Source organism: Schistocerca serialis, chromosome 9 (assembly GCF_023864345.2).
Source record: "Schistocerca serialis cubense isolate TAMUIC-IGC-003099 chromosome 9, iqSchSeri2.2, whole genome shotgun sequence".
Classification (NCBI taxonomy): Eukaryota; Metazoa; Arthropoda; class Insecta; order Orthoptera; family Acrididae; genus Schistocerca; species Schistocerca serialis.
The window spans coordinates 69363612-69386349 of record NC_064646.1 but is presented as its reverse complement, the minus strand read 5'-3'; the positions used below and the strand labels follow the sequence as shown (position 1 = coordinate 69386349).

The window sequence follows — 22738 nt, the reverse complement described above, 5'->3', positions numbered from 1 at the left end:
GTTCGTAATCCGAAGGTCGCTGGATCGAATCTCGCGCCATGCAATTTTTTTTTATTATTAGTTTTTTGTAATTCAAATATATATATATATATATATATATATATATATATATATATATATATATATATATATATATATATATATAAAGTATTAATGAATTGCTTATGCATGTTGGTGAAGGCGGATCGCTCTCCAATTGTACCGCCTCCATTCTTCAGTTTTTTTTAACAGGGTGTACCAAAGCTCTCCCGTCCGCACTGATTTTCGACAATGTTATAAGTTGCGCTAGGGACCGCATCTACCTTCTTTCGAAGTTAGCAGGCAAGTACACTGTTATGCGGCGGCTCGTTTCGGCCCATTCAACATTTGTCATTCAAGTGTAACGAGCGAGTAACGGAGTTTATATTTCATACCTGCCACAGCAAATTTGTGTTCGTGGGGTCTCTATTCTAATTCGAACGTTTGACTTACGCTATACGTATTCGTTTCAGAATATCGTTTCTACGTCTTCCGTTAACTATGCGTGGTTAACATTATGAAGACAATTAATAACATTTGTGAAATACAACTTTGTTTGCGGAAAACATAATGATGTTCGAAGTCGCCAGTTTTTCCACGACAAACGACTTTCAACAACTTATTATATGCATAATTGTTGCAACTGATTGCCGGGAAATATATATATATATATTTGAATTATAAAAAACAAATACTAAAAAAAAGTTGCATAGCGCGAGATTCGATCCGGCGACCTTCGGATTACGAACTAGAGCGCTTACCGCTGCGCCACGACGCTGTAGAGAATTATTAATCGTAGAGTGTATTTCACTGCAATGGTTTCTTTTAACTGTCGATTTTCTCGACAACGCCTCGGAAGTGCATCTTGGTGCTTTGCCACATTGCACCTCTGGCCATGAGCTTTTATTATGCGCAGTATGAATCAAATCTGAATTTCGCAATTGGCGGCCTCCCCTTGTTAGTAACGAGCGCTGTGATTGGCTAGAGCGCTCCCTCCATGTCTCTACGCCAACGTATAATCACAAACATATTTAAACACATACGAAATACTGGATCTACATTTAAATACTTGAAGTTAAATAAATATTCCTACGGCTGGACCATAAACACGCTCTAACACACATTAGTAAATACATGAACAAATTAAATAGATATATATCAAAGGAATAGCAAGCAAAAGTAGGACAGTAACCTAATCTACATCTATATCTACGATACTCCGTAAGCCAGCCGGCCGCGGTGGTCTAGCGGTTCTAGGCGCGCAGTCCGGAACCGCGCGACTGCTACGGTCGCAGGTTCGAATCCTGCCGCGGGCATGGATGTGTGTGATGTCCTTAGGTTAGTTAGGTTTAAGTAGTTCTAAGTTCTAGGGGACTGATGACCACAGATGTTAAGTCCCATAGTGCTCAGAGCCATTTTTGAACCGCAAGCCACGTGACGGTGTGCGGCGGAGGGTACCTTCAGTACCTCTATCGGTTCTCCCTTCTATTCCAGTCTCGTATTGTTCGTGGAAAGAAGGATTGTCGGTATGCCTCTGTGTGGGCTCTAATCTCTCTGATTTTATCCTCATGGTCTCTTCGCGAGATATACGTAGGAGGGAGCAATATACTGGTTGACTCCCCGGTGAAGGTATGTTCTCGAAACTTCAACAAAAGCCCGTACCGAGCTACTGAGCGTCTTTCCTGCAGAGTCTTCCACTGAAGTTTATCTATCATCTCCGTAACGCTTTCGCGATTACTAAAAGATCCTGTAACGAAGCGCGCTGCTCTCCGTTGGATCTTCTCTATCTCTTCTATCAACCCTATCTGGTACGGATCCCACACTGCTGAGCAGTATTCAAGCAGTGGGTGAATAAGTGTACTGTAACCTACTTCCTTTGTTTTCGGATTGCATTTCCTTAGTATTCTTCCAATGAATCTCAGTGTGGCATCTGCTTTACCGACGATCAACATTATGTGATCGTTCCATTTTAAATCACTCCTAATGCGTACTCCCAGATAATTTATGGAATTAACTGCTTCCAGTTGCTAACCTGCTATATTGTAGCTAAATGATAAGGGATCTTTCTTTCTATGTATTCGCAGCACATTACACTTGTCTACATTGAGATTCAATTACCATTCCCTGCACCATGCGTCAATTCGCTGCGGATCCTCCTGCATTTCAGTACAATTTTCCATTGTTACAACCTCTCGATACACCACAGCATCATCCGCAAAAAGCCTCAGTGAACTTCCGATGTCATCCACAAGGTCATTTATGGATGTTGTGAATAGCAACGGTCCTACGACACTCCCCTGCAGCACACCCGAAATCACTCTTACTTCGGAAGACTTCTCTCCATTGAGAATGACATGCTGCGTTCTGTTATCTAGGAACTCTTCAATCCAATCACACAATTGGTCTGATAGTCCATATGCTCTTACTTTGTTCATTAAACGACTGTGGGGAACTGTATCGAACGCCTTGCGGAAGTCAAGAAACACGGCATCTACCTGGGAACCCGTGTCTATGGCCCTCTGAGTCTCGTGGACGAACAGCGCGAGCTGGGTTTCACACGATCATCTTTTTCGAAGCCCACAGAGTAGATTTCTAGTCTCCAGAAAAGTCATGTCTCTGTGCTTTCTAAAACACAGTAAATATTTAACCAATTTCTTCATGAATAGTATATATCGGATATAAACAAGGACATAGACGAATAAATATATTTATAGGCATGCTGCTACCGTTTTTTCGTGTAACTGCGGAGTACTTATGGCCTGACGCGATCGATAGTAATCGGCTACTTTGACCTCCAATAACTCATGTACTCTTTAGGTTACATGCCTGTAATTCATACCAATTTAGGTTTACGCTAATAGCTTTCTAAAGACATGGCGATCGTCAAAATCGGATGAAGCGTTTATATTTTGGAAATTCGTTGCTGGGTATTACTTGTATAATTTACCGTCGGATACTAAACTTTAAACTAATAAAGATATTGAAAATCTGATTACACCATCAGAATCGTCGTGCAAATAATAGTAATGTACATGTTTCTTTTTGAGGTATCGTGATTCATCTGGCTACTATTAATTTCTATACGAACTGTGAAATGTCTGCCATTAAGGTTTCACAAAGTCGCCATCTTTGGCACTCGCGGCATAGTCATCTCCTTCATCGACACAAAGCACCGTCCTCGTCACAGCGGAATTCCCAGCCACGCGGCTGGACCATGCGCTGGGGCTACCCCTCTCGTCCGGCGAACGTTTGCCACCACGTGTTTGCTGCCTGGACCCGGCTTTGACGAGCGTCCTATGCGGCCGCCCCAATTACGACCATATAATGTTTCCACGGCTGCACAACTCGCCCGTTACCTCACAACCTTAACAAGCGGCACTGCTTCTAAGGTACGTGATAACGTTAGTATCGCTTTGCGTGTTCCTGCGTTACAGTCTTTGCACTCTTCTGTAGGTGTTTCGTGCCAGTGTTTTTGAACCGGGACTAACTGATGGTTGCGTAAAAGTCACGCCAGTCAGCACCTGCCATATTTTGGACTGGGAATATTACCTTCTTTTTGACGTTCAGACTATTTCGATTGCTTCATACACCGCACGTACAGCGGGAACAACGTCAACTACAGTAGCCTAACACGTATCAACACATATAGGAAGACGGAAGAAAAATTCTTGAAAAAACAATCAGTCGAAAGTATTGTAAAATGACTTGTCCACAAGAGAGAAACAAAATAGATTAGAAAAACGTTGGACACGCCCTTGAATGGCGCTCGAAATCGTGTACAGCAAATGATGTGTAGATTGAGAACTTCAAGTTCAGTGTTTAACTTAGAATTTTAAAGAGTACTAGCCCGGGTTCCCGGGTTCGATTCCCGGCGGGGTCAGGGATTTTCTCTACCTCGTGATGGCTGGGTGTTGTGTGCTGTCCTTAGGTTAGTTAGGTTTAAGTAGTTCTAAGTTCTAGGGGACTTATGACCACAGCAGTTGAGTCCCATAGTGCTCAGAGCCATTTGAACCATTTTTTTAAAGAGTACTAGAGGATATTTGTGTGGTGAATGATGGAGGTCGCGTTGTCTGCTTTGTGTGGCACCTCATTATTTGCACACGAATTCTAGCATAATTCAAAGGTGTGACGAATGTTTCCTAATCGGTTTTATTTTTTACTTTTAGATAAATCATTTCATAAAAAGGTCTGACAGCTTTTTTTTAGTTTTTATTTTCAAGTTTGGTCCAGAATGCATGTAACACATTTATTCACAATTAAATATCACATAAATGTAACTTTTTATGCGCGAAACGGCCAGGTCTTGAGAGATGAACTTTTGACACTTCATTTACATAGCCAACAGCAGCTGTTAGTGAAATATTTCAATTTTCGTCAAGTCTCAAATTAAGACAATTTAAACTTTTTTGCGTAATTATACCTAACACTGGTCGTTTTCATACCACATTTGTCCACTTCCCACTCTTCATTTTGCTATGAAACTTGAGACAAAAATTTTCCCTCAAAATCACTAAGTTTGTTTAAAGTATCCTGATTACTTTGAAGCAATTTAATCGCCTTTTTCGCCAAACTAAACCTTCGACTGGTCAGTTTGGTAAAGTATCTGTACATTTCCCTCTCTTCGTTTGGCAATGAAAATTCGTCCACTGTGCAATTTCTAGGAAGGTAGGAAGTCTTGTTTTCGTTCCGCTCAAGCATTAAGCCAAAAATCCCTGCACCAAGTTCCGCGTCACTCTCGGCAATGTCTGGTATGCAGACAGTGCGTTATATAAATCTACACGTACTACATACCCCTCAAGCCACATTACAGTGCATGGCGGAGAGTATTTCACACCTACATTGTCGATATTCTGCCCCGTTTCATTCGCATATTGCGGAAGAGAAAAGTGACTGTCTAAATGCCTCTGTACCCGTCCTAAAATCTCTTACTTTACTCTCACGGTCCCTATACGAGATATTCAGTGATGACAGCTTTCATTTAGTACTCGGTTCTCTACATTTACTCGACAGGGTTTCACTGCAACAACGTCGCATTTCCCGCAAAGGTTCCCCGAACATCTCTGTTAGAATTCCGTATGGGCTATATCGACATATCGCGATACAATCAGCTCGTCTTTGAATTAGAAACTCCAAACACTGGAACAATTGTCAAGAACTGCTCACGCTAGCGCCTCTTGCGCGATTTTGTTTACACATGTACTGCACTCTAGAATTGAGGGCAAGTATCTGAGTTTCCCAGAAGCCTTGCATTACGTTCCATTGATTCTTCGTACCATTTTGTAGGGGTTCTTAGTATTAACACCAAATATTTAATCTCTATGATGTGCTCTATTAATTTTTTTTTCTGTTACGGGTATTATCTTGCATTTAACCACTTTTTAAGAGCATTACCTGTCGTTGAACAAAGGGAAATTTTATCTAAATCTTTCTTTATTTCCTTGCGAATATACTGGGCTCCGTCACTTGAACAGCCGCCAAAGAAACTTCCTGGCAGATTAAAACTGTGTGCCGGACCGAGACTCGAATCGGGACCTTTGCCTATCGCGGGCAAGTGATCTACCGTCTGAGCTACCCAAGCACGACTCACGACCCGTTCCCACAGCTTCAATTCCGCAAGGTTCGCAGAAGAGCTTCTGTGAAGTCTGGAAAGTAGGAGACGAGGTACTGGCGGAATTGAAGCTGTGTGGACGGGTCGTGAGTCGTGCTTGGGTAGCTCAGATGGTACAGCACTTGCCCGCGAAAGGCAAAGGTTCCGAGTTCGAAACTCGGTCCGGCACACAGTTTTAACCTGCCAGGAAGTTTCATACCAGCGCACACTCCGCTGCAGAGTAAAAATCTCATTCCTGAAGCCGCCAAGAGAGTCCATACGATCATATTTCCATTATTACTCCACGATGACATACTGAATCGAAACTGTTTTTAACTCTATAGTGAACGAAATTGGGGATCGAAGAAGAGGTACTGAATCGAATTGTAAGAAAAGAACTGTATGTCAAAATTTGACAAAAGGAAGGAATTGATTGACAGAACACATCCTGAAGCATCAAGGAATGGTTAATAAGTGTTCGTGTATGAGAAAGGGAGGCGGGGTGAGGGGGAGAGAGGGTAAAAATTGTAGAGGGATAACATGGCTTTAATACGTTCAAATGCAGATGGTGCTATAGCAATACAGATTTGAAGAGTTTTGCGTGCAGAGGATAGATTAGCGTTGGGAGGGCCGCATCAGACATGTCTTCACACTGAAGGTCACAGTAACAGTAATCGAAATGCCAAAAATGTGTATCTTCTCCAAATGCTTACAGAAACACCAGTGATGACGTTTTAACAATATAGTAAAACGCATCGGGCGAAATATTTTCTTAATTTGGATTACGCTTAGGACGGGAAAATCAAATAATATTTTATGTTGTTTTTGTTGTTGTTGTGATGGTGGTGTTCAGTCCGAAGATTGTCTTGCACGAGCATTTTCACCTCTGTATAACTGCTCCAAACCCATATTTATTTGAACCTGTTTGCTGTTGTCAAGTCTTGCTCCTCCTAGGGCTGCTTAGAGAACAGTTTTCACGCAAACGACTTATTGTTTGGTGGCCACCTTACCCATTTTCCCTTGTACACTTTCACCGGTGTCAGATTTTCTGCTAACTGTGACACGCACTGTATACAAACCTTGCAGTTAGGCGCCCCTCTCAATTTGGCAACCCAGGCGGCCGCTACTGACAGGAGAGAAGTTAAATTCATATAACCCTTCTCCGTGACGTACACGAACCCGATCTGTAGGTGGTATCATGACGGCGGATGACTCACCACCTCGTACTGCTCTGGATCATGTTGGGGGCGCAGTCGGCAACTACGTATCACATCGTTAGAAAGTTGGTCCGTTGAAAGTGGCAGAAAGGCTGGCGAACTGTGACTTCCATTCCTTGTGCAGCGTTTCGAATGTCTCATTCAAGCCTTTCACATGTCCTGTCTTTTGTTTGGTCTCGTAGAGAACGTATATACATCTGAATAAACAATAACGTATATATTCGTTAAACTTGTTTCAGCAAATCTTAAGATTCTGTTGGGGATTTTCCAGATTTTGTGAGGAATTACATGTTAACACGTTGTTCCACTTTAGAGCGTACCATAATTCCGACGGAGCTGAGGTACAGAACTCATTTCTAAGAAGGCTCACAGCCAGACTGACCGCCACAGCGGCGTGACATTATGTACACGTGTCTAGGAGAGCCTCAAAAGCCGTTCCCTCACTCTTCTCTTGTCATCGAGGAAGCCGGAAACGTGCACAACAACCAGTTTAGTTTCTTTATCGCCACACCTCGTATGCGCGCGCGTCAAGCCTCCTGTTCTGTCGAAACAGAAGAAAGTTGGATTTGCTCTGGTAGCATTGCTAGATACTCTTCACGTAAGAAGGAACGATGTGTCCAAAAAATGGTTATAGAAACGAGAACTGTACAGTCATATGACATTATTGAGGGAACTCGATGGTGACGATTTTCGCAATTATCTGAGAATGGAAAACGGCAGTTTCACTGTACTGCTGCCTTTAGTGACTCCATTGATTTCGAAGCAGAAAAGTGCCATGACAGAATCAGTTACTGCTGCTTGCCACTTTCAGATTTTTGACTACTGGAAGGGGCAGATGCCTACAAATATTAACGCTATGTTATTAATCCGTTACTTTTGGAATGTTTGTGACCTGATGACACAGTTGTAACGTATCATGGTTAACACACTGCCACCGTGGTCTAGTGGCTAGCGTTGCTGCCTCTGGATCACTGGGTCCCGGGTTCGATTCCTGGCCAGAATGGCGATTTTCTATTCCTGGGGACTGGGTGTTTGTGTTGTCCTCATCATTTCATCATCACTCATGAACGTGGAGAGATTGAACTGTCTAAAGATTGGAACTTTGTACGGGCACTGGTAACCGCGCAGTTGAGCGTCCCACACACCAAACATCATCGTCATCATCGCTGAGGCACAAGAGAAAAACAAAACAAAAAATCTGCATTAACACACAAGACTTCTTCAGTACTAGATTGTCGCACTGCAGTTCTTAAAAACAGTGTTCCAATCCCTCAAAAGTTATTTCCAGAGATAATCCATGCAATGTGCAGATCAATATGCTAAGTTCTGAGGAACTACACACTTTAAATGTTCAAAACTCGACTGTCGTGAACATCACATAACTCGAAAAATGTAGTATTCTATGACTGCAACGTCAGTGAGCAACAACCAGAATCATACAATTACCCAGTTTGTAGGAATATGAAACTGATCGCATACATACAAGTGTAGAAAAGCAGGTGACATACTTCAGTTCATATAGGATACTTGGAGGTTATTGCTCAGATGTGTTGGACCAATAGCAAATAGGACAAACTGGCGATGTTCAACGTATAGAAAGAAGAGCAGCAATAATGTTGACTGGTTTCTTTGAATCACTTCAGAGCGTAAAGGAGATACTGAGAAGCTGAATTTACAGACGCTTGAGGATAGACATCAGCTATCCCGTCAAACCTTAATTATGAAGTTTCATGAGCCGGTATTAAGTGAGGAATCTATACACAAACGACCAACCTGTAGCCCCAAACACCAGGAGCTTCTTATATGTTGACGACCTCGCTCTAGCCACCCAGAGCACAGATTTTGAATCAGGGGAGAACAACCTGACGAATGCCCTTGAAGATCTATCCAGATGCTACAACACAAACCAGCTTCAACCAAACCCTTCAAAGACCCAAGTGTGTGCTTTTCATTTGAGAAACAAGGAAGCCCCTTGCAAGTTGAAAATAGCATGGTTGGGGGTCGAACTGGAACACTACGAGACTCCAAAATACCTAGGAGTGATAGTCGACAGATCTCTCACTTTCAAAAAAGCACTGCATGAAATGCAAGTCGAAAGTTTCCACCAGGAACAGTCTCCTACAGGAACTGGCCAGATCACAGCGGGGTAGTCAACCTGAAGCAATCCGAACATCTGCAATGGCACTATGCTATTCTGTGGCAGAGTATGCCTGTCCTATTTGGTATAATTCAGCTCGTGCCAAACAGGTGGTTATAGCTGCCATCGAAGCATGCAGAATTATAACCGGTTGATTGAAATCCACTACAGTCAAATGGCGTTACCACCTCTCAGGATTTGCAGCACCATGTGTTCGGAGAGATACAGCTGTGAACAAGGAAAGAAAGACAATGGAACAGGTTCAAATGGTTCAAATGGCTATGAGCACTATGGGACTCAACTTCTGAGGTCATTAGACCCCTACAACTTAGAACTAGTTAAATCTAACTAACCTAAGGACATCACACACATCCATGCCCGAGGCAGGATTCAAACCTGCGACCGTAGCGGTCTCGCGGTTCCAGACTGCAGCACCTAGAACCACGCGGCCACTACGGCCGGCAATGGAACAGGAAATTATCCATCCTCTGCATGGGCATGAACCACATCCGCAACGAATGAAGTCAAGGAAGAGTTTCCTTAGGACATCAAAGGAACTTAGAGCCACTGCTGAAAAAGCTAGGTTACAACCATGGATGGCTACGACCTACCCTCTCCCTGGTTGGAAAAGAGTTGCTGAAGCTTTACCTCCAGGCCATGACAGGGAATGGACAACTTGGAAGTCCCTGAATAGACTGAGATCTTGAGTTAGAAGATCAAAAGTTAACTTGGCAAGATGGGGATACACTGATCCAAATGATATTCGGTGTGACTGTGGAGAAGAACAGACAGTTCGGCACATGCTTCGGTGTCAATTGTGCCCAGTCTCGTGTACAGAAGGTGATCTTCAACAAGCAACAGTAAATGCACTGAAAGTGGCCAAGTTTTGGTCAAAAGTAATGACAACTGTGTAAAATGTATGTACATGTACCTGTATGATTCTGACTCGAGAATAATAATAATAATAATAATCTACTACTGGACATTAATATGAGGTGCATCACCCCTTTGCCTTTATGACAGCTTGAACTGTGCTAGGGACACTTTTAATGAGGTATCCGAATGTGTGTGGAGGGATGGCATACCATTCTTCTTCAAGAGCAGAAACCAGAAACGACAGTTATGTTGGACGCCGGGATCTGGAGCAGAACCAACCTTTTTAACTCACCCAGGAGCGTGCCATTGGTTTCAGTTCGGGACCCTGGGCAGGCTAATCCATTTCAGGAATGTTACTGTCCACAAACCATTGCCTCACAGATGCTGCTTCATGACACGACGCATTGTCATGTTGATACAAGCAATCATCGTTTCCGAGCTTTTCCTCTAGTGAACAGATACACAGTGCTGTAAAATGTGTTCATATCCTTTCTCTTTTCGCGGTTCCTTGGACGCAATAAGAGGAACACATCCTAACCACACACACCGTTACCACCTCCCCCGTACTCCACTGTTGGCACTACACGCGATCCCAGGTAACGTTCTCCAGGTAAGCGCCTGGATTGGCAACACTGCGCCGGCGCGGACTCTTCGAGTATTTGCTGCACTAAATAATTATAAAAAGCGTTGTTACTAAGCTATTTTTAAACGTCTACAGGTGTTATAAATACACTCCTGGAAATGGAAAAAAGAACACATTGACACCGGTGTGTCAGACCCACCATACTTGCTCCGGACACTGCGAGAGGGCTGTACAAGCAATGATCACACGCACGGCACAGCGGACACACCAGGAACCGCGGTGTTGGCCGTCGAATGGCGCTAGCTGCGCAGCATTTGTGCACCGCCGCCGTCAGTGTCAGCCAGTTTGCCGTGGCATACGGAGCTCCATCGCAGTCTTTAACACTGGTAGCATGCCGCGACAGCGTGGACGTGAACCGTATGTGCAGTTGACGGACTTTGAGCGAGGGCGTATAGTGGGCATGCGGGAGGCCGGGTGGACGTACCGCCGAATTGCTCAACACGTGGGGCGTGAGGTCTCCACAGTCCATCGATGTTGTCACCAGTGGTCGGCGGAAGGTGCACGTGCCCGTCGACCTGGGACCGGACCGCAGCGACGCACGGATGCACGCCAAGACCGTAGGATCCTACGCAGTGCCGTAGGGGACCGCACCGCCACTTCCCAGCAAATTTGGGACACTGTTGCTCCTGGGGTATCGGCGAGGACCATTCGCAACCGTCTCCATGAAGCTGGGCTACGGTCCCGCACACCGTTAGGCCGTCTTCCGCTCACGCCCCAACATCGTGCAGCCCGCCTCCAGTGGTGTCGCGACAGGCGTGAATGGAGGGACGAATGGAGACGTGTCGTCTTCAGCGATGAGAGTCGCTTCTGCCTTGGTGCCAATGATGGTCGTATGCGTGTTTGGCGCCGTGCAGGTGAGCGCCACAATCAGGACTGCATACGACCGAGGCACACAGGGCCAACACCCGGCATCATGTTGTTGGGAGCGATCTCCTACACTGGCCGTACACCACTGGTGATCGTCGAGGGGACACTGAATAGTGCACAGTACATCCAAACCGTCATCGAATCCATCGTTCTACCATTCCTAGACCGGCAAGGGAACTTGCTGTTCCAACAGGACAATGCACGTCCGCATGTATCCCGTGCCACCCAACGTGCTCTAGAAGGTGTAAGTCAACTACCCTGGCCAGCAAGATCTCCGGATCTGTCCCCCATTGAGCATGTTTGGGACTGGATGAAGCGTCGTCTCACGCGGTCTGCACGTCCAGCACGAACGCTGGTCCAACTGAGGCGCCAGGTGGAAATGGCATGGCAAGCCGTTCCACAGGACTACATCCAGCATCTCTACGATCGTCTCCATGGGAGAATAGCAGCCTGCATTGCTGCGAAAGGTGGATATACACTGTACTAGTGCCGACATTGTGCATTCTCTGTTGCCTGTGTCTATGTGCCTGTGGTTCTGTCAGTGTGATCATGTGATGTATCTGACCCCAGGAATGTGTCAATAAAATTTCCCCTTCCTGGGACAATGAATTCACGGTGTTCTTATTTCAATTTCCAGGAGTGTATAATATAAGTGTTGTTAAATTAGTGGAAGTGTTAGTGAATTATAAAATAAGATTAAACGGGGTAAGAAGCGTGTTTTTCTTCTCGCGCATGTAGCACGAATCCTATGTCTAATTTCACGCGCGCGAATCGTAAGTAAGCAGTGAATTAAACTTATAGGTAAACGTTTCCAGTTGATATAAATATAAGTGTTGTTATATTAGTGGAAGTGTTAGTGAAGTGTTAAATAAGATTAAACGGGATAAGAAGTTTATTTTCCTTCTCGCGCCTATAGCACGGATTTTAGGCTTAATTTCAGGCGCTCGTATCGTAAGCAGTGACTTAAACTTATATGTAATCGCCAGTTTTTTTTATTCAATACTCTTTCAATTTATTTATATCTGACGGAATAGTTTCTAGGGCCCTTCGTTTACGTATTAGTCAGTACTTAAATCAGTTTATACCATTTCTGTTTTTACCGTGAGTGAGAAGTGTGTGACATGCCGTAGGATCGTTAGTTCCGGGGTGTGGTGTGATGGGTGCTGTAGTTTCTTTCATTGGGGCGAATGTAGTGGCGTGGGAAATGGGGACATAAAAGAGGTATTGTAGGATCTGCAGTAGAGACAGGAAAATATTGGAGCAGGAAGGGAAAATTGCAGCTCTTCAAGCTGACCTAGACAAGGCAAGGGAGGATCTGGACAGGTTAAAGAGGGAGAAGGGTCAACAGAGGGGGGAAGTGGCAACAGGTAATAGGGGGAATAGGCAAAGGAGAGCATCAGACAGCTTTGTCATAAATCTTGAAAATAGATTTGACCTGTTGCCTCAGTCAGAATCGAATGAGCCTCATGTAGCTGAAGCTGTAGAAAGGGCACAACAAGCTTTCAAGGACTTGAGAAAGGCAGGGAAATTTGTGAAGAGAAAGAAAGTTCTGTTGTTAGGTAGTTCCCATGGTAGAGGTGTTAGCCAACTACTGCAGGAAAATCTAGGTCCAGAGTACCAGGTCACAAACTTTTTCAAGCCTAGTGCAGATCTGGGTCAGGTAACAGAGGATGTAGGTTCTTTATGCAATGATTTCACAAAGGAGGATGCCGTTGTTATAGTGGGTGGTCTGGGAAATAGCACTGACAGAGACTCTGAATATTCCATAAAGAGTGACCTGGTGAAGATAGCATCAGCAACGAAGCATGCGAGTGTGGGATTTGTGTCTGTGTTGAGACGCCATGATCGGCCTCATTTGAACTCTTCTGTAGGGAGGGTGAACTTGGAGTTGGTGTGGCTGCTTAGGCCGGATATAGGGTCCCATATTGGTTTGATTCCTGTGGATGCTATCGATAGGTGGGACTACACTAGGTATGGCCTTCACCTCAATAGAAAAGGAAAGGGAAAACTGTCTGGGTTGATTGCAGAAAACTTAAGGGAGGACACTGTCGCAAGTGGTAAAATACCAGTGGTCATAGGTGTCAGAGGGATGCCTTTTTTAGGATAGGGAAGAGGGAAAGAAAATCTAATCTAAACCCAAACCCTCCCATCGGATTTCTGCGGAGTATAAGTGTGGTGTCACCTCCAGACACCACACTTGCTAGGTGGTAGCCTTTAAATCGGCCGCGGTCCGCTAGTATACGACGGACCCGCGTGTCGCCACTGTCAGTGATTGCAGACCGAGCGCCGCCACACGGCAGGTCTAGAGAGACTTCCTAGCACTCGCCCCAGTTGTACAGCCGACTTTGCTAGAGATGGTTCACTGACAAATTACGCTCTCATTTGCCGAGACGATAGTTAGCATAGCCTTCAGCTACGTCAATTGCTACGACCTAGCAAGGCGCCATTATCATTTGCTATTTATCTTGTGATACATGTACCGTCAGACCGAAGTTCACCAATTACGGATTAAAGTTAAGTATTCCAGCAGCGACGTATTATTTTTACTAGACTCAACTCCTTTAACTGTTCCAGACCTCACGCCAGCCTGCGTGAGCTTAACGCGTGCCTTTCGGCTACCAATCATAGTGGGTTGGCTCTCTTGCCAAGTCACAACAATAAGCTGATTCACTCGTTTCCAGTCACCAACTGTGCAATTGGCATTGGCTACACTCTTTTTAACGCCCTATGAACAGTTGTTGTGCTAGCTGGACTGCGGGTAGCACTTTGGAACTCACAAGTAATTCCTTCCGCAAATTTCATGTGATTTTCTACAACCATCCTCAGCAATGCTCCGCAGTCGCTGTCCGTCAGTACATGTTGTCTCCCTGGTCTTGTTTTAACTCTGGCTGTTACTCAGCGTTTCTGTTTCACATCCACATCACCAACAGTCAACTTGGGCAAGTTAAGAAGAGCGGAAACGTCCCTCGTGGGCTTGTTATCGTGTGACATTCAGTGCCTAGAACACGATCAAAGTCAGTGACCTCGTAAATGGCAGACTCTCGAAGGTAGACGTGTACTATCCCGAGAAAATCTACTTAACAAAATTTCAAGAACTGGCTTTAAATTATGACTAGGAATAGTATACAACCCGTGACTTATCACTCTCGTAGGGACATTTCTACTTCTATATTCCGCAAATCACCGTGAAGTGCACAGCAGAGGGTACATCCCATTGTACCATTTATTACGGATTCTTCCTGTTCCATTCACGTGTGGAGCGAGGGAAGAATAAGTGTTTGAATGCGTCTGCGCGTGCTGTAATTGTTCTAATGTTATCCTCACGATCCCTAGAGTGTTGTAGTATATTACTAGGGTTATCAGTTAAAGCCGGTTCTTGAAACTTTGTTAATAGACTTTCTCAGAATAGTTTACGTCTATCTTCAAGTATCTGCCAGTTCAGTTCCTTCATTATCTTGTGACACTCTCCCGCGGATCGAACAAACATGTTAGTACTTAGTACTATTTCATACTGATCCTACACGCTTGAGCAACATTCTAGAAACGGTCGCACGAGTGACTTGTAAGCAATCTCCTTTGTAGGAGACACTGACATCAATACTTATTTCACTCATCTTTTTAGTCGTACAAGGATTAAATTTGGGCGATTCTCCTGGGTTTTCCTTTGTAAATGGAGTTAAGTATTTTAGCTTTTGCTTTGCTACCCTCAGTTTCAGTTCCTGCCTCACTCGCTAGAGAATGGACAATAACTTTGGTGCCACAAACAGAATTTACATACAACAAGAATTTCTTTGGGTTTTGTGAAAGATCATATGACGTTATTCTGCTATGGTAGTCATTGAAGGCATCACACATTGCTCTCCTTACAGCCAAATGCGTTTCATTCAGTATCTCTCTGTCTATAAACCTACACTTTGCTTTACACCTATTATGCAGTAATCTGTTTATTTACACTGACTGTATACCATGGGGGGTCCCTCCAATTATGAACTGTTCTACTGGGCACATACCTATCCAGCGCATGGTCAATTATTCTTTTAAATTTGGGCCATAGTTCTTCTGCATGCTCCTGCCCTGTGCTGAAAGTCTCAAGTTCCTCATTGATGTATGACACTACTGATTTTTTTTATCCAGTTTACTGGAACCATGGACCTTGCCGTTGGTGGGGAGGCTTGCGTGCCTCAGCGATACAGATAGCCGTACCGTAGGTGCAACCACAACGGAGGGGTATCTGTTGAGAGGCCAGACAAACGTGTGGTTCCTGAAGAGGGGCAGCAGCCTTTTCAGTAGTTGCAGAGGCAACAGTCTGGATGATTGACTGATCTGGCCTTGTAACAATAACCAAAACGGCCTTGCTGTGCTGGTACTGCGAACGGCTGAAAGCAAGGGGAAACTACGGCCATAATTTTTCCCGACGGCATGCAGCTTCACTGTATGATTAAATGATGATGGCGTCCTCTTGGGTAAAATATTCCGGAGGTAAAATAGTCCCCCATTCGGATCTCTGGGCGGGGACTACTCAAGAGGATGTCGTTATCAGGAGAAAGAAAACTGGCGTTCTACGGATCGGAGCGTGGAATGTCAGATCCCTTAAGCGGGCAGGTAGGTTAGAAAATTTAAAAAGGGAAATGGATAGGTTAAAGTTAGATATAGTGGGAATTAGTGAAGTTCGGTGGCAGGAGGAACAAGACTTCTGGTCAGGTGAATACAGGGTTATAAATACAAAATCAAATAGTGGTAATGCAGGAGTAGGTTTAATAATGAAAAAAAATAGGAGTGCGGGTAAGCTACTACAAACAGCATAGTGAACGTGTTATAGTAGCCAAGATAGGCACGAAGCCCATGCCTACTACAGTAGTACAAGTTTATATGCCAACTAGCTCTGCAGATGACGAAGAAATTGAAGAAATGTATGATTAGATAAAAGAAATTATTCAGATAGTGAAGGGTGACGAAAATTTAATAGTCATGAGTGACTGGAATTCGCTAGTAGGAAAAGGGAGAGAAGGAAACGTAGTAGGTGAATATGGACTGGGGCTAAGAAATGAAAGAGGAAGCCGCCTGGTAGAGTTTTGCACAGAGCACAACTTAATCATAGCTAACACTTGGTTCAAGAATCATAAAAGAAGCCTGGTGATATTGACAGGTTTCAGATAGATTATATAATGGTAAGACAGAGATTTAGGAACCAGGTTTTAAATTGTAAGACATTTCCAGGGGAAATGTGGACTCTGACCACAATCTATTGGTTACGAACTGTAGATTAAAACAGAAGAAACTGCAAAAAGGTGGGAATTTAAGGAGATGGGACCTGGATAAACTAAAAGAACCAGAGGTTGTACAGAGTTTCAGGGAGAGCATAAGGGAGCAATTGACAGGAATGGGGGAAAGAAATACAGTAGAAGAAGAATGGGTAGCTTTGAGGGACGAAGTAGTGAAGGCAGCAGAGGATCAAGTAGGTAAAAAGACGAGGGCTTGTAGAAATCCTTGGGTAACAGAAGAAATATTGAATTTAATTGATGAAAGGAGAAAATATAAAAATGCAGTAAATGAAGCAGGCAAAAAGGAATACAAACGTCTCAAAAATGAGATCGACAGGAAGTGCAAAATGGCTAAGCAGGGATGGCTAGAGGACAAATGTAAGGATGTAGAGGCTTATCTCACTAGGGGTAAGATAGATACTGCCTACAAGAAAATTAAAGAGACCTTTGGAGATAAGAGAACCACTTGTATGAACATCAAGAGCTCAGATGGAAACCCAGTTCTAAGCAAAGAAGGGAAAGCAGAAAGGTGGAAGGAGTATACAGAGGATCTATACAAGGGCGATGTACTTGAGGACAATATTATGGAAATGGAAGAGCGTGTAGATGAAGATGAAATGGGAGATACGATACTGCGTGAAGAGTTTGACAGAGCACTGAAAGACCTGAGTCGAAACAAGGCCCCCGGAGTAGATAACATTCCATTGGAACTACTGACGGCCTTGGGAGAGCCAGTCCTGACAAAACTCTACCATCTGGTGAGCAAGATGTATGAAACAGGCGAAATACCATCAGACTTCAAGAAGAATATAATAATCCCAATCCCAAAGAAAGCAGGTGTTGACAGATGTGAAAATTACCGAACTATCAGTTTAGTAAGTCACAGCTGCAAAATACTAACGCGAATTCTTTACAGACGAATGGAAAAACTAGTAGAAGCCGGCCTCGGGGAAGATCAGTTTGGATTCCGTAGAAATGTTGGAACACATGAGGCAATACTGACCCTACGACTTATCTTAGAAGCTAGATTAAGGAAAGGCAAACCTACGTTTCTAGCATTTGTAGACTTAGAGAAAGCTTTTGACAATGTTGACTGGAATACTCTCTTTCAAATTCTGAAGGTGGCAGGGGTAAAATACAGGGAGCCAAAGGCTATTTACAATTTGTACAGAAACCAGATGGCAGTTATAAGAGTCGAGGGACATGAAACGGAAGCAGTGGTTGGGAAGGGAGTGAGACAGGGTTGTAGTCTCTCCCCGATGTTATTCAATCTGTATATTGAGCAAGCAGCGAAGAAAACAAAAGAAAAATTCGGAGTTGGTATTAAAATCCATGGAGAAGAAATAAAAACTTTGAGGTTCGCCGATGACATTGTAATTCTGTCAGAGACAGCAAAGGACTTGGAAGAGCAGTTGAACGGAATGGATAGTGTATTGAAAGGAGGATATAAGATGAACATCAACAAAAGCAAAACGAGGATAATGGAATGTAGTCGAATTAAGTCGAGTGATGTCGAGGGAATTAGATTAGGAAATGAGGCACTTAAAGTAGTAAAGGAGTTTTGCTATTTGGGGAGCAAAATAACTGATGATGGTCGAAGTAGAGAGGATATAAAATGGAGACTGGCAATGGCAAGGAAAGCGTTTCTGAAGAAGAGAATTTTGTTAACATCGAGTATAGATTTAAGTGTCAGGAAGTCATTTCTGAAAGTATTTGTATGGAGTGTAGCCATGTATGGAAGTGAAACATGGACGATAAATAGTTTGGACAAGAAGAGAATAGAAGCTTTCGCAATGTGGTGCTACAGAAGAATGCTGAAGATTAGATAGGTAGATCACATAAATAATGAGGAAGTATTGAATAGGATTGGGGAGAAGAGAAGTTTATGGCACAACTTGACCAGAAGAAGGGATCGGTTGGTAGGACATGTTCTGAGGCATCAAGGGATCACCAATTTAGTATTGGAGGGCAGCGTGGAGGGTAAAAATCGTAGAGGGAGACCAAGAGATGACTACACTAAGCAGATTCAGAAGGATGTAGGTTGCAGTAGTTACTGGGAGATGAAGAAGCTTGCACGGGATAGAGTAGCATGGAGAGCTGCATCAAACCAGTCTCAGGACTGAAGACCATAACAACAACAACTGCTTGTTTTAGTTGTCCTTTGTACTTTGCTAATCATTGTTACTACAACCACATCATGGTCACTGATAACAGTTTCGATGCGGACATCCTCAAAGAGGTCAGGTCCAGTTGTTGCCATTAAATCCAACCCTTTTTCCATCTTGAGTGGGATTCCGAACCATCTGTTCTACTTAGTTTTCAGAGAAGGCATTTAGTATTATTTCACAGGATGTTTTATCACGCTCACCACTAACAAAACTATAATTTTCCCAATTGATTTTCGGATGATGAAGTCTCCACTGATGATACCATTGTGATTGGGAAACTTAAGTACAAGTAAATTGAGGTTTTCTCTAAAGTTTTCGGTTACTTCAGAAGACGAACCTGGTGAGTGACAGAAGGCTCCAATTATCATTTCATATCCATCCCTAATACTGGGTCTTGCCCAAACAGTCTCATATGCAACTTCAATTTCTATCTCGGTGGATCTGAGTTTACTGTCTACTGCAACAAATACAGCACTTACATTTCCCATTTGCCTATCCTTTCGATATATAATTAAATTTTCCCCAAAAAACTCATTGCTGTCAATTTCATGTTTCAACCAGCTTTCTGTTAAATTAATTACAGCGCACACAGAGATATTCAGTCATTCTGCCCACGCTCCATAGACGAGTGGAACGGCTACAAACTCTAATACATGCCACAATGAGAAGTACCCTCTGCCATGCGCTTCACAGTGGTTTGCAGATACAGACTCCAAACCGAGGACGGCTTGGCATTTTTCACATAAACGAATCGTTGCCGTTGGTGAAAGAAGAAATTCTTCCAATATCTAGCGCGCTTACTGAAGTTTTTTAACTGATTGATAAAATGCCTTGTATAAAAATCTAAAGTTTGCTTATTATCTTCGCCATTGATATCATCACCGTTTTGGTGGGCCAGACGCTGCTTCCTGACACCGCTATAACATTCATGACAGTTGTCAACCGCGCGTTGACAGTCTTGGAGCTCCCGTGGTGATGGAAATCAGCGAGAACGTCAGCTGTCAAGAGCTTTATGGAGAAAAATAAACATATTTTGTTACTCTCTTTGTATCCTTTCTTGCATCCACTGAGATGTATTTATTGTTTTCCAGTTGTCATACCTATTTCGAAGCCAAACGTGTTCATTTTTAGGCACAAGTTTGCGGAAATCGATGTACCTCAACATTCGGTATACCATGTCGTGACGGCGAAAAGAATGCTCATTCATGTATCACCAAGCACGAATCTTCATTCTCTCTGTGTAGCTTTGTCACGTTTAATTCGTCATAGCGGGATGTAGTCATAGCTCTTGCCAGCGCTAGCGTGGGCTCCAAAAGTAGCCTACGCAAAGCAAGCCGCGTCGCGGGGAGGGGGGATGTGTATCAGAGTGCCACTGTCTTTGTGCAGTCCCACGCTTTGTGTCATCGGATGACAGAAGGTGCGTGTAAACATTGCACACTGTTCGGTGAAGAAATTGAGGCAGCGACCTGACAAAGTCAAAAATCGGGCTTGTTTTAAGTGTGAAATGGGCGGAAGTGTAATATTGGCCCCTCTGGTTGCCTGTTACGGCTTTTGAGCGTTCTTGCTGCTAGTGTGTTGGAGCTCCCATAACCTCGTACCTCGCCAATTAGGGCGGTATCGCAAAGTAGATAAAGTTATCGTAAGTGAAAAATGAATGTGATGATTCTGTAGCCTTCTAATTTGCTGATTTCTTCACAGCAGTGGGTCAGCTGCACCACCCAACTTCGGAAAATCTGGAGAAACTCTCACAACTACTGCGAGAAATGGAGTGACAACTGGGACCAGGGCAGAACACCTGCAGGAAGCAAAGACTCTCCCAATTTTCTGTGAGGTATTCGCCAGGAGGCGGCGAAAAACGTCTAAGAAAATGTCGCGCTACACGGACGTGCCGCTCGGCATAATCGCCGTTCAAAAAGTGTCGGACTGTTGCAGTATTGAAGCTGGACCAAGACGAGCTTTACTGTGAGTACAGACAGTATGTGTACGTTTTAAACTTTATTTGTTGTGTATTTTTGTTCTAGTTGTTTGTCCTAAACGGGCGCTTGGGCTAATGAAACAGTTTTGCCTATTTGTAAGTAAGGTTAAATCGCCTCTTTATCTTCTAAGTGTTGTATTCATTTTTGTCCCTATTCAGATATAAAGTCAGTGTTCTGTTACTGACCTACATGTCATACATGTTTTATCATATGTCACGAAAGCCATTAAGTGTGGTGAAAAACGTGTTTCATCAGAACTGCAGTGGACTGACTCCAGGTGCTGATGATGATGCAAATGTTTCAACATGGTGCGACTGGGCTCCATTTGGTAAGAATTTATTGTAAAAAAAAAAAATAAAAAAAGATTGTTACCTCTCTCATAAACACTACTTGTTGATATAGATTGCCCTCTGTGTATACTGTAGGTGATGTTTCATTTACAGTTCCTTACATGTTCGTTATCTAATGTACATTACTAGTTACTCAAATGAACATGCAGCTTTTAAACAGCAAAGAAATTTTGCCAAATTTATCTGTTCACTATTTTAATGAAGACTAAGTCATTACCTGTGTCTAGTGTTTCAAATATTACAATTATTACACATAGAAAAAGCCAGTTTTCCTCAGTTCAGATACTTTGCATGGCATATATGACTATGATGTATGGTCTGAGATAAATTTCAGTTGTAGCTTTTGATACATAAGCAGTTAGTTCTGTTAAAATTAACATAAATAGTAACATTTAATATTAAATCTTTCAGTTCTGTGATTTTCTTCTTGTTAGTACACATTACAATTTTTGGTGTAGGCCTACTGCAGATTTATTCAATAATTTTTGCACAATAATGAAGAAATTGTTAAAAGTTACTTATTGGAAACCATCCCTCCACCCCCATCTTTTGCATTTTTCACTATGTCATGGATGTAAATATTAGGGTCCACTACTAATCAGTTTGTTACCACAACCAAATTTTATGCCTTTATATTTTGTGACCTTCCAACCTAACCTAGACCTCAGGCTGCACTACAGATCAGTCTGTTCCCACAACCAAGGTTTCAAGGGAGTGGGGGGATCCAATATATAAGTTTAACCAAGAAATTATACTTAAAAATTATATTAGTAAGACACTAGATTAACAGTTCGATAAATAATCTTTCTCTTAATGTAGCATTTAGTCTTAGTTCTCTTTTTTTTTTTTTGAAGTATAACAGAATATTAACTGAAAATTCCAAAGTTAAAAATGCTGGCAGTCTTTGCATTAAAATAGATAGTAGCCTTCTACATACAAAAGCAACATATGTATCATATTTAACTTAGTGAAACAAGGCATTGATATTTAAATTATCGTTTCTTTGTTATGAGTGCTTGAGGTGTTCTGCTTATTCTTATCTTCCCTTCTTTATATAATATTTTTAGATCGAGATGACTATTCCACATTGTTTGGCACACTGGACTCTGCATTTTTGTTTGCTTACAGTGCTGGAATGTTTGTGAGGTGAGTACATAATTAATGAAGATGTGCATGTAGTAGTTGTAGGACTAACCAATGGGTACAAGTTTACAGTTTTACTTCCCATTTGCAGTGGAATTATAGCAGAGCGAGTAAACTTAAGGTACTTCCTATCACTTGGGATGATTTTCTCTGGTGTATTCTGCTACTTATTTGGACTGGCAAGGACGTGTAACATCCATGCCATGTGGTATTTTATTCTTATGCAGGTACAGTATGCCATAGTATCTTCACTGTTCAGTATATAACCTATGTTGTAAGTGAAGTAGAGGATGTATGCGAGTGTGTGTGTGTGTGTGTGTGTGTGTGTGTGTGTGTGTGTGTGTGTGTGTGTGTGTGTGTGCGCGCGCACTTGTGCATGTCTGCATGCACACGCATGCATGTATGTTCATAATTAAATATCAAAGTCTCACAATTGGTATCTTTCTTGCTGGAATTTCCTTAATCATGCAACTATCTTTATGCATCATCACAGAC

The 22738-nt window shown here is 43.0% G+C and overlaps 1 protein-coding gene across 8 annotated transcripts in view; it reads left to right on the top strand.

The window, feature by feature from the left end:
- LOC126418638 (glucose-6-phosphate exchanger SLC37A2) overlaps positions 1-22738 on the top strand; it is a 420139-nt gene that overhangs the window by 325926 nt on the left and 71475 nt on the right. For 4 of the 8 annotated variants that reach the window (XM_050085494.1, XM_050085490.1, XM_050085498.1 and 1 more), the window contains exons 2-5: positions 20473-20736; positions 20909-21078; positions 22168-22246; positions 22335-22470. In XM_050085494.1, coding sequence (XP_049941451.1) covers positions 20473-20736; positions 20909-21078; positions 22168-22246; positions 22335-22470 — 649 coding nt within the window. Of the gene's footprint in view, positions 1-20036; positions 20192-20472; positions 20737-20908; positions 21079-22167; positions 22247-22334; positions 22471-22738 lie in introns of those variants that run through there. The other 4 variants (XM_050085491.1, XM_050085493.1, XM_050085496.1 and 1 more) reach the window with 3 other exon arrangements.